This window comes from Camelina sativa, chromosome 6 (assembly GCF_000633955.1).
Source record: "Camelina sativa cultivar DH55 chromosome 6, Cs, whole genome shotgun sequence".
NCBI classification, from domain to species: Eukaryota; Viridiplantae; Streptophyta; class Magnoliopsida; order Brassicales; family Brassicaceae; genus Camelina; species Camelina sativa.
Genome location: NC_025690.1, coordinates 13,794,747 through 13,806,729, shown reverse-complemented (window position 1 = coordinate 13,806,729; position 11,983 = coordinate 13,794,747). Strand labels below are relative to the sequence as shown.

The 11,983-nt window shown below is 33.7% G+C and overlaps 1 protein-coding gene and 2 pseudogenes across 1 annotated transcript; all 3 read right to left on the bottom strand.

The window, feature by feature from the left end:
* Positions 2,081-3,815, bottom strand: LOC104699033 (annotated as a pseudogene).
* Positions 4,297-5,975, bottom strand: LOC104699032 (annotated as a pseudogene).
* On the bottom strand, positions 6,349-7,323 carry LOC104791252 (ethylene-responsive transcription factor ERF011-like). Its single transcript, XM_010517086.2, has one exon. The coding sequence runs from the start codon at positions 7,131-7,133 to the stop codon at positions 6,660-6,662; it is 474 nt and encodes a 157-aa protein (XP_010515388.1). The 5' UTR covers positions 7,134-7,323; the 3' UTR covers positions 6,349-6,659.

Below are 11,983 nucleotides of genomic sequence, written 5' to 3'. Positions count from 1 at the left end.
CTAAAATTATACCCACTTGCCAATAGGAGAAGGTAAGGATTTTAATATTGCGCGTGTTACACGTTGTAAAACTTTTCTCTTGTCCTTTTTTCTTTTTCTTTCTTTTGAATTTCAACCAACCACTTGTGCAAACTAGAAAAGTGCATATATCCATTATCCAATAATATTTTTATAATATCAAAACTAGCATTTTAAAATATTCTCATAAGGGATATGTTTGTAAATAATTAGAGGTGTCAAAATTTTATAAGATATAGTTTAAGGCAAAGTTTTAAACAATATGAATTTTTTTTTTAAAAGATTTGATAGAGTTATATTATTTAAGGCAAATATTTGAAAGAGTTAAAATAATATAACTCTATCAAAACTTTTAATTTCTAACTTTGCATAATGACATTTGACACTCTACTTTTGTGACACATGCCATTCTCATTAATTTTAAATTTAACATTCTATTTTTTGATTTGAATTTATTTTATTTGTATCTTATGTAGTGTATAATTTATTTCAAAAAAAAGAAGATAATTGTTGCATAGTTTGCTTTTTAGATTTTTTTTTCAACATTGTTACGAAAATATATTCCTTCCATTAGCATCTAATATATTTCATAATGAAATCATACACCATAGAACCTAAAAAAATATACTGATCAACCCAACTAAAAAATATAAACAAATTGAAACCAAATAAAAATAGAAAATGGTTTCATACTTTTTAAGTAAAAACTGAAACCAAATTAATATATGATAGACTAATTTAAAAATATATAAGATTTTCTAATATATATAAAAATCACATTATATTCAATAATCATATATATTGTATTAAATACACAACTCAAATTTGTATTTAATAGTAATTTATAAGTTACAGTTGTCAAAAAAAAAAAAGTAATTTATAAGTTACAGTTTGATTGTCTTTAAAACATATGTACTATAAAAAAACATAATGGTATCATAACATAATTGATTTATCACCCTATGATATAACAGAAAACAATAATTTCAAAAATTAATTTATTGTTAAGTATACTATTTATATTAAAATGATTAGAAATAGAGACAATATATAGAAAATAAAAAATAGATTAAATTTCACACACTTTTCTTTTCATGATTTTTTTTATAAAACTGAATAAACTTATAGTATAAGATTTTTGTTTTGTGATATTGTTTTAATAAATTATTTTAAAATTGAATTATCATATATAAAACTATATTTTGTTAATTATTACTTTTTAAAGATGACAATAAAATTAATATATAGGACAACATAAAATTATCTATCAAAATAATTAAGTAAGATCTTACATTTTTCTTTCTATACTATTTATCGGTTTTTTATTTTCCAAAAAAGAAAAAAAATATAATTTATCTTAACTATTTAGCGAAAATACCATATATAGTTGACTTTGCTATAAGTAACGGTCTTATTACTATAGTAACATACTGTTTAAATAATTTCAATAATATATTATAATCAAAAATATTTTGTAACATGTACTTTTAACTTTCCTCTTTTTCATGACCCTTATATAAAACACTATATAACATATATATATTATAAATTGTAGTTGAACCGTAGTATTATGAATATTATTTTTTAAAACATATACAATTAACAATTACATCTGTACATTTCATATATAATTGAATAGAAACTTTATTTTATATTTCAAGTTAATATTGCATACATATACCACCCATCGCGTGGGCTAATTTCTAGTATACCACAAAAACTTGGTTGTCAGACTACATGCACTTCAAAACTTGGCTTCACACATTTTCATTATTATCTAGTATGTAGTATACAATGAGTGATGATGTTCTCCTTTTCTTTTTCTCTTTTTCAACATTGCGTACTATATTTCCAAATCATAAGTACATAATTTTAATTATTGAAGGTTTTGAGGAGACGACAGTCACATGAAAACAGTTTTTTTTTTTTTTTTTTTTTTTCATTGTTAATTTGGGGATTTCCAGATAATTTCGGGGTTAACGAGATAAATTATCATGCAAGTTTTTTTTTTGCTCTATACACTTTCGTAGTTTATGTTATTTGTGTTTGGAGATCAATAAAATGCATTTCAAGAAGCAATCAAGGGCAAGCTAATTAACCATAATACCTTCGCCAGGTTCGTACATTAGACAATCAAAGAGACAAATACCGGAAGCCAGATGGTATGCTCCTAAATAAGTCAATCATGCAGTAGTTACATGCTCTAAAAATTCCACATCAGCTAGTAGATTCGCTATGACATCCGGCCATAGGGTGGCTTGAACATCAATACTTCCTTCATTGATTCCCGGAAAAAGAGTAAGCTTGCCACTGATACTATTGGACGGTCCAGCACGAACTGCAATAGGTTTGCCCCAACCGAAATCCTTGTTGTACACTTCGAACCTGGGAGAGCTTGGGATAACTACAGTATTACCATCTACTCTACTGCCAAGGCCTGATTTTACGTTCTTAAATTTTTTAACCCAATCCTCTGCGAAACTTTTACAGTTTTCATTCGTTTGCGAGCTCACTAGTTTTTTTATTTGGAGAGCAGCCCAACCCAAGACACGATCCAGCAGCTCTTCCACGGTGGCTGTGGCTGATGTAATATAGACCATATTCCCAAAACTATCTTTCTCAAGGGGAGGATTCACCCTCTGCCTCAAGTCCACCACTAGTTTGCAATACGTCTCTTGTTCTCTGCTCACACCACTATGTCTGATGATTGATCTCCACATATGTGCAGAAAGCGCTTGAAGAGATAAAACTATTCCCAGGTCACTGGAGTCAACCTCGCCGTTGGCTTTAGCTTTGAGATCTAAAATGTTCTCCTTTGTGAAGTGAAAAATCCATTCTTTTGTTCTCTGCTCACGGTTCCGTGGTGGCCTCTCCTTCTGTGAAACCGGAATACGTATTGGGCATGGGCGGAGCTATGGTAGAAGCATGTGGATCAATTGACCCTAGTGAAATTTTAAATTTAGTTAAATTTTTAGGAAAAAAATCAAATTGACCATGATAAAATAGCAGAATTGACCCCTATAAAAAAATTTAATAACATAATTGACCTCTTAAATTATATTTTGACTCTGATGAATTGAATTCCTAGCTCCGCCACTGGTATTGGGTAATCGATACCCTCGAGGAACCATCCTTTATATAAGAACAAGAGGCTTATGATTGAAACCTGAACCAGTCGAGCAAATCATGGACCATGTGTGAAAAAAAACCCCACATAGAAACTCCATCAGCCACCATGTGGTTGTAACAGTAACTGATGAACACTCCGTCCTTCATCTCGGTAACTTGTATAACAAGCAAGGGCACCGTGACACCATCACAGCTCCTAAAATCGTCGGCGGGAAAGAAGTGCTTCGTGAAATCGGGAACAGAGCCATCAGGCTGAAGAAAATCACTCACCGAGACGGATTCGGCTTCCGCGTGGAGAAACCTAGCGCCAGAGCCATCACAGTCTATGTAAAACGACACTGTCTCGTCTTCAAGATTCTCCGTTTTGACGAGACGACCCGCGAAATGGAAGTAGATATCTAAGGCGAGAGATAGAGAGGTCTTTAGCCTAGAGATAAGATTAAAATCTGGATCGGGTTTGGGAAAGAGAAGACCTCTTTGAGCATAATCGAATTGAAGAAGACTAAGGTCATATGGAGTAAGATGGATCTTAGTTCGACCGGATTGGTTGCTGTTTACGGGTTGGATAATGCTCGAGGAGACTAAAACTACCCCTCCTGCCATTTTTAGTCTCTAATGTGAAGCTGTGAAGGAAAAAAAATAAAACATGGCCAATCTAAAATAGCACCCCACCACATGCCGAAAGAAAGCAAATCCTATCCAATGTATGTAAGGATTAAATTATTCCACAATGTAATTATATCTTATTATTACCTAGAGATGTCCATAAGTGATTAGTTTGAATGATTTATGTACCAAATCTATCTATAAACTCACCATCAAAATTACTATGACTTTATTTTCAAAGCTAGCTTTTTCGTTAGTATAATTCTTTGTGGACAAAATATTTTCAAAAAGAAAATACCGTATATCAAAGCAGTCCCGTCTCAAACATTTTCTAAAATAATTGTTTACGATCATGTCATAATCACTTAAATTTATGAGTAATAATTAAATTACTGTTACTTACTACTGGGTTACAATTTGTAACTTACAAATGTTCAAATTAAAATGATTTAAAAAAAAAACTTTTTGAAATTAAATCTGTAAAAATTGGATTAGTTTTACAACAAAAAAAGGTAGAAAAATCATCCAATAATAAATCGACAACTTTAGATCAAATATTATTCGAACTAATTCCCAACAATTAGAACATAATTTGTCTACTCAAGTGAAAAGGAAAGCATACAATCTTCATGGTGAAGGACTCTTCCGAGTTGGATTAGGTATACTGCTATTAGCGTAGCTGTCGGAAAAAGTAGAAATCCAACTCCTAGTAAAATAGGTACTGGAAGTGGAATGAAAGGGATGATCCATGAATATTCAGCCATGTGAAAATGGAGTTAGTTTGGATCGTTGCTCGTCCAGATTGGTTTATATAGTATTTTTGGTGTGCATGTCCAAATGATATGTTTTATTCTCAACCAAATCAAATCATGCAGTAGTTACATTCTCTACAAATTCCACGTCGGCTAGTAGATTAACTAGTACATCAGACCATAAGGTCGCCTGAACATCTATACTTCCTTCATCGATTCCCGGAAAACATACAAGTTTGCCACTGATGCTATTGCCCGGTCCAGCTCGAACTGCAATCGGTTTTCCCCAACCGAAATCATTGTTATACACTTCAAACCGGGGAGAGCTTGCAATAACTATAGTGTCACCAGCCACTCTACCACCAACGCCTAGTTTTAGGTTCTTTACGTTTTTAATCCAGTCCTCTGCAAAAGTTTTACAGTTTTCATTAGTTTGTGACTTCACTACTTTATTAATTTGCAAAGCAGCCCACCCTAGCCCATGATCCAGAAGCTCTTCCACGGTAGCTATAGCTGATGAAAGATAGGCCATATTCCCAAAACACTCTTTCTCGAGTGGAGGATTCAGCCTCTGTCTCAAGTCCACTGCTAATTTGCAATGCGTCTCTTTTTCTCGACTCAGAACACCGTGTTTGATGATAGATCTCCACATATGCGCAGAAACAGCTTGAACAGATGATATTTTCAGGTCACTTAAGCGAAGCTCGCTGTTGGCTTTAGCTTTGAGATCTGAAATATTCTTCTTTGCGAAGTGAAAAACCCTCTTTCGTAACGGCTACGGAAGATAGTTCACGGTTTGGCTGTGGCCTCTCCGTCTCTGAAACTGGAATATGGATAGGGTAATCGAGCCCGTCGAGGAACCATCCTTTAAGAATAAGAGGCTGATGATCTGAACCCGAACCACTCGAGCAAATCTTGGACCACGTGTGGAAGAAGCTCCACATCGAAGCACCGTCTGGTACCATGTGGTTATAACAGAATCCGATGAAAACTCCATCCTTCATCTCCGTGACTTGTAAAGCAAGCAAGGGCTCCGAGATACCATCACTGCTCTTGAAATCGTCAGCGGGGAAGAAGTATTGTATGAAACCGGGAATAGAACCATCAGGCTGAACAAAATTACTCACCGAGACTGATTTAGCTTCGGCGTGGAGAAATCTAGCGCCTGAGCCATCACAGTCTATGTAAAACGACACCGAGTTATCTTCAAGATTCTCCACTTTGACGAGACGACCTGCGAAAGGGAAGTAGATCTCTACGGCAAGAGAGAGGGAGGTCTTTAGTCGAGAGATGAGATGGAAGTCAGGATCGGGTTTGGGGAAGAGAAGACCTCTTTGAGGATAATCATATTGAAGATGAGTGAGATCAAATGGAGTAAGATGGATCTTTGCCCGACCCGATTGGCTGCTGTTTACGGGTTGAACAATGCTCGAGGAGATTAGGACCAAATCTGCCATTTTCTAGCTACTACTAGTGTGATACTGTTCTGTGAAACTAAGCCTCAGGCTCAGCTTATATAATCTTAAACCTCAGGCTAATCTGAGATGATATCCACATACCACAAGACAGAAAACAAATCTTATCCAAGTACTTACGTGTGTATAAAGGACATAAATCATGTGTATGTCTATGTTTTTGATATTTTTCCATGCAATTAACATTAGGGAAATTATTTTGTTTTCTTTGCTAACAATTTTTAATGTTTAGATTTTCTTATAAACCTATCCAAACACACAATTTAAAGATATTTTAGATTTTTTTTTGGGTGGTAGTATATACATAAATTTGTGCCTAGTACGTTTCGAGTAACCTTTAATCCCCCGAACCTCCCAATCAACTCACGTTTTCTTCACAAAATATCAAACTTTTTTTACTAGCTTGATGTGATTATAATCGAAGTATTACACAGTCGTTACAATAATAATTTTGGTGTTTACCAAACAATTGATAGATATTAACAAGAATCTCATAATTAACTAGCTACTCAGAATAATATGTACAGTCACAGAGTTTTGTCTTGCGGGTTGAAATTGAGTTTCAATACAATGACGAAACAGAGGAATCTTTCCGTAATCACGTTTCATATAACACAAGCCCCACGTACGATAGCAACAGTCACGGTCACGGTTGTAACTGTAAGATGTAATAAGAACTTTATTTTGTCACCAAATTGTCATCTTGATATTCCGGGTCGGGTAGCTTGTTCAAGTCAACAAGCTTTAGTAACCCGCCGCCAAAGTCTCGCTTCTGACTAAAAACGCGGCGGCGTTTGTTGTTATGTACCACCGTCGTCCCAATAGCATCCACCTGAGCTCCGACCTCCGTCGCCTTTTTCCTGATCGTTGCGGCCGACATGTCCTCTGCTGCGGAATTTTCGATACACGGTATAAGCTCGGGGAAGTTGAGCGTAGCGGTTGGTCCCCTGAGGTAAAAAACCGCCGTGTCGTACGCACGCGCAGCCGCTTCAGGAGTAGAGTAAGAGCCTAGCCAGAGCCTTGAGCGCTTGTTTGGTTCACGAATCTCCGCAACCCATTTACCCCATTTCCTCATCCTTATCCCTTTGAATGGTCTTTCTCTCTTCCTTGCGCCACCCACGTCAACTGCTGCGGCTGCTACTCCACCATCCATGGCGGCTTCGGAGTTGAGTTTCCAAGAAGAGGACTTTAGAAAGTGGGTTCAAGGAAATTATCTGATTTCTTGATCAAGATTCTCTTATATATATATGCGAGTTGAAAAGAGGCTGCATTTGTAGTTGGAGGAGAAAATTCCCAAAATCAATGACGACGTAGCGTTAAAGTTGAAATTTTGTTTCGATTATTAAACATATAATTGACTATAGTATAAAGTATAAACCTAAACCTAGGTGAAAATTTTATTTCATAAATAAAAAAAGATCCGAAAGCTTTGTTTGTGATAAGCTCGAGAAAAGTCGTGGAAGAATAGACGACTCGTCTTTTAGTACCGAATATTAAATCATTGAGTGACGAAAAAAAATAAAATTAAATCATTGAGTACGATCCAGTTTTTGGAGTGTTTATTGATATAAATAACGTCTGTCTCACTATAATGATGAAAATAATCATCGTATTATATATACACCAATCGTCTGATTTTGTTTGTTAGCTAGCTTGTTTCCACGATGGCAACACAAAACTATATGTTTATTAATCAAATTTTGCATCTTATGATGAACGAACTACGATCAAAAATATAAAATGTATTGATCTATAATCATTTATATAAAACTATATATTACCAGCATGACTGCATGAGCCAACCAAAATCCAAAATCCAAAATTTGAGATTAAACAAAAAAAAAAACATCGAATGGTCTCATTTACGTTTTTTTTGTGTGTGTGTGTGCAAGATCTCATTTACGTGTAATAATTTGTTTATTGGATAGACGAATCATATCATAATGACATATACGCGTACGTATACGCACGCCCCATATAAACAAAACAAAAGGAGACGAGGACAGGCAGTGGCCCCCAGGCCCCCCCCTATGGTATTGGTCGGTAGTCGGTGGCTGGATACCGTTAGTAATTGACTTTTTACGTGTTTACGTAAATGATGTGATACGTATTACAAGACATTGTCCGTTTTGTCCCCTGTATCTGTAGAGGCCTCTGGAAGCTTCTCTGTAACAGCGACAGTACGTTCGTAGCATCAGGGGAGAGTTTTGGTATTGCGTATTGCGGGCTCCGCATGTCGGTCGGCACATAACGCAGGCTACGACGTGCTGGTTATTATACACGAGGGCGGCTCATTTCCATTATATTTATTATTGTTTTATTAACCAATCGTTATGTTTTTTGTCGTGTTAACACAATAATAGTCGTACTATTAATTTTTTAACGATTATTTATAGGAATGTAACAGGAAAAGATTCTCATGCTCTGTTTTATTTGTTGCAGTCTTAACGTTTATTTAAGTTTGACAATGGATATGTATTAGATAAAAAATCAGTATCCTGAATTGACTAATTCAACGTAATAGAGATTTAACGATAGTATCTTAAGTTTTGACGTTTTATTCACTCACGTACAAGAAAAATTTCGCATGCTCTTTTTTGTTACACTCATAAATTGTGACGGTGGATGCAGCCCCGGCACTATAGGGATGGGTGGATGTTTAGTTAAAGTCAAAACACATTTGCTTTCAAATATTACATTTATTATTTACGTATCATGTTGTTCAAACTCCAACTGCCAAATACAGTTAATTATTGTGTTGTTCAAACTTCCAACTGCCAAACACAGTTGATTAATCTCTCTATAAAGGCTCTGATTGGTGACATGAATTATTGAAGTTGAGTTGCACAAAATATTATAATTTGATGTAACTTGCAGTAAATAATATGTGGTAAAAACAGCAGTTTGATGTAATGAATTGTTGTAAGAATATGATTTATCAATTTTACCAAAATTACTGACTGGTGACATTTTTGTGGTAGATGTTGCAGTATGTATTATTTCATATTTTTAATTGAAAATGATTAATAATTATAACTATTAAAAAGTATTAGTGAATACATTTTATAAAATTATTTAAAAAAATAAAAAATATATATTAATAAAATAAATTAAAATATATTAATAATAAGTTATATTAATAAAAATAATTACATGCATTTCATAATATTTACAATCTTATGATATTTAAACTATGCCTAATTTGATTTCAAACGATAAAAAAAAAATTGGCAAAGTATAAGAAATTCAAAATAACTAAATAAAGAAGTCATTAAATAAAATAAAAAGTATTTTTTTATTGATATATGAATTAAAGAAAAAAATAAAATTTTGTTTTATATAACTGTATTTTCGTTTTTTTAATTAAAAAAATAGCTAACTCAACTTACCACATCCTAACTCATGAAAATTTCCATGATGTTGAATAATCTTTTGAGTTAACAATTTTACAAAGGATATACCTCAAATTTGTACATCAATCATAACACATGATTATTCAAACTCAACTTAAAAAAATTTAGTTTTGTTCTTAATTGGTAACATTTTTGAATAAACTTTGAGTTAAGTCCATAACTCAACTTAACTCAATGTTAAGTCATGTTACCAATCAAAGCCAAAGTTATTTAATCAATGTTGTTAGTGTTGGAGTAAGCTTGAAAAAAGTTTAAAATAGAAGTTATCTCATTTCTACCGAGATATGGGCTTAGGATTAGTTGGTTTGATAATATGTTAAGTTGCCTGTTTGAATTAGGAAATTGTCTAGATCTTTCTCTATATAAGAAGGTGCAAGGTTGTTGCACAACTTATGAGTTTTGAGAAAGAGTTTAAAAGCTTAAGTTTTGAGTAATTTTCTAAAGCTAATAAAAAAGAAGTATTCTTTTATAAACTTGCTTTCTCTCTAATCTTTCAATTCTAGATTTGGTACCATAGCCTTGCAAGATCACATAAAAACTATGGCAGAGCTTACCATGGCAACGACGAAACCAAAGGAAGTAGGAGGATCTTTTCCATTACATGTCCAATGTTAAATACAATCAATTATACTGTATAGGCAATGAAGATGAAGATCGCGTTGAAGGTCCATAAGGTATCAAGGGTTGTTGAAGTTGTTACAGACGATCTCGATGGCGAGAAGAACAACATGGCTATTGCCTTTTTGTAACAATCAATACCAGAGAGTCTCATCTCACAAGTTGGAGAGCTTGATTTGGCAGAGAAAGTATGGGAAGCCATTAGAGCTCGACATGTGGGAGCAGAGAGGGTTCGAGAAGCTAGATTACAAACCCTAATGGGTGAATTTGATCGATTAAAGATGAAGGACTCTGAGACAATTGATGATTTCATGAAAAAGCTGTCTGAAATCTCTTCGAAGTCAATTGCTTTGGGTGTAAACATAGAAGAATCAAAGATAGTTAAAAAATTTCTCAAGTGTCTTCCTCGTAGAAAATATATACACATAGTGGCGTATCTAGAACAAGTTCTAAATCTTAACACCACATGCTTTATAGATATTGTGGGGCGACTGAAAACCTATGAAGAACAAATCTTTGAAGAAGAAGTACATGAGGGTAAGTTAATGTATACAAATACAGAAACTCATATGGTTCAACCAAATCGAGATTTTAACGGAGACTACAGAGGTAGAGTTTGTGGACGCTATGGTGGAAGAGATTTATCACAAATCACATGTTTTAGGTGTGACAAGACGGGTCATTATGCTTCACATTGTCCAGACCAATTGCTTAAGCTTCAAGAGACGCAAGAAGGTGATAACAAAGATACACATAATGCAGACAAACTTATGATGCATGAAGTAGTCTACTTGAATGAGAAGTGTTGCGTGCCTAGTAAGTTTGAGATAAACACAATTGAAGATAATATTAGGTATCTTGACAATGGAGCTAGCAATCACATGACCGGAGATGTACAATATTTCTACAAGCTTGATCACTCTATTACTGGAAAAGTGAGATTTGGAGACGATTCACATATTGATATTAAAGGAAAATGGACAATAGCTTTCATTGCTATGAATAGGAAGCCAAGAGTAATGTCAGATGTGTACTTTATCCATGATTTAAAAAACAATATCATAAGTCTTGGGCATGCTACATAATCCGACTATGACAATATCGTAAGTCTTGGACATATAAAAATCAAACAGATATAAAATTAATAAAAAAATATAAAGTTAAAAATATGGAAATTAAAAATGTTGTGTTTTATTGATTTTCTTTCTATTTAATTTTTTAGAAAATAGAAATTTAATTTTTTTAAGGATAAAATTGTAATTTTAAAATAATAAAACACATCACACGTATTAAACTTACAACATTTAAAAATTGAGATATTAATTTACCTTAGTTAATTAAATGATGTATTATTTTTCCAACATAAAAAATTCAGGTATTATTTGCCCAAAATAGAAACAAATGAGGTATTTTTAACTTTTTTTTCCTTAAATAAAATAAGATAAGTCTATAGTGTTTTTTTTTTTTTAAACAACAATATAAAAAGAAAAATACCTTAGAATAACACAATTCTAGGTTTTTCTTCCAAAATTAGCACAACTCTCAAATTTTCCAAAACTAGCATTTTTACATATTCAAATTATTATTTAATTTAAATAACAAAATTCATTTTTTCAAAATCAAACTCATGATATTATTAGAGTCATAGCTCCGACCAAGCTTGCGATAAAGATTCTGATCTGAGATCTTCATTTTCGATCTCATATCTTTTCAATTAAGTGCCAAAACAATCGACTAAACTTCATTACTTGCCAAATCGATTGACTGAAGCTTCTCCAGCTCCATTAGATCCACGGCTGAGATCTCATATTCCGACCTCATCGTCAAACCTCCTCTTCTTTCCTCTGCCACCGCCACCGTCGTTTCAGCCCTGCGAATTCCCACCGCCATGACCGCGAAAATGGACTCAGCGAAGGTGAGCTTCGTTGCTATAGTGGGACTGTACGGACCACCAAACCGTCTAATCTATGAT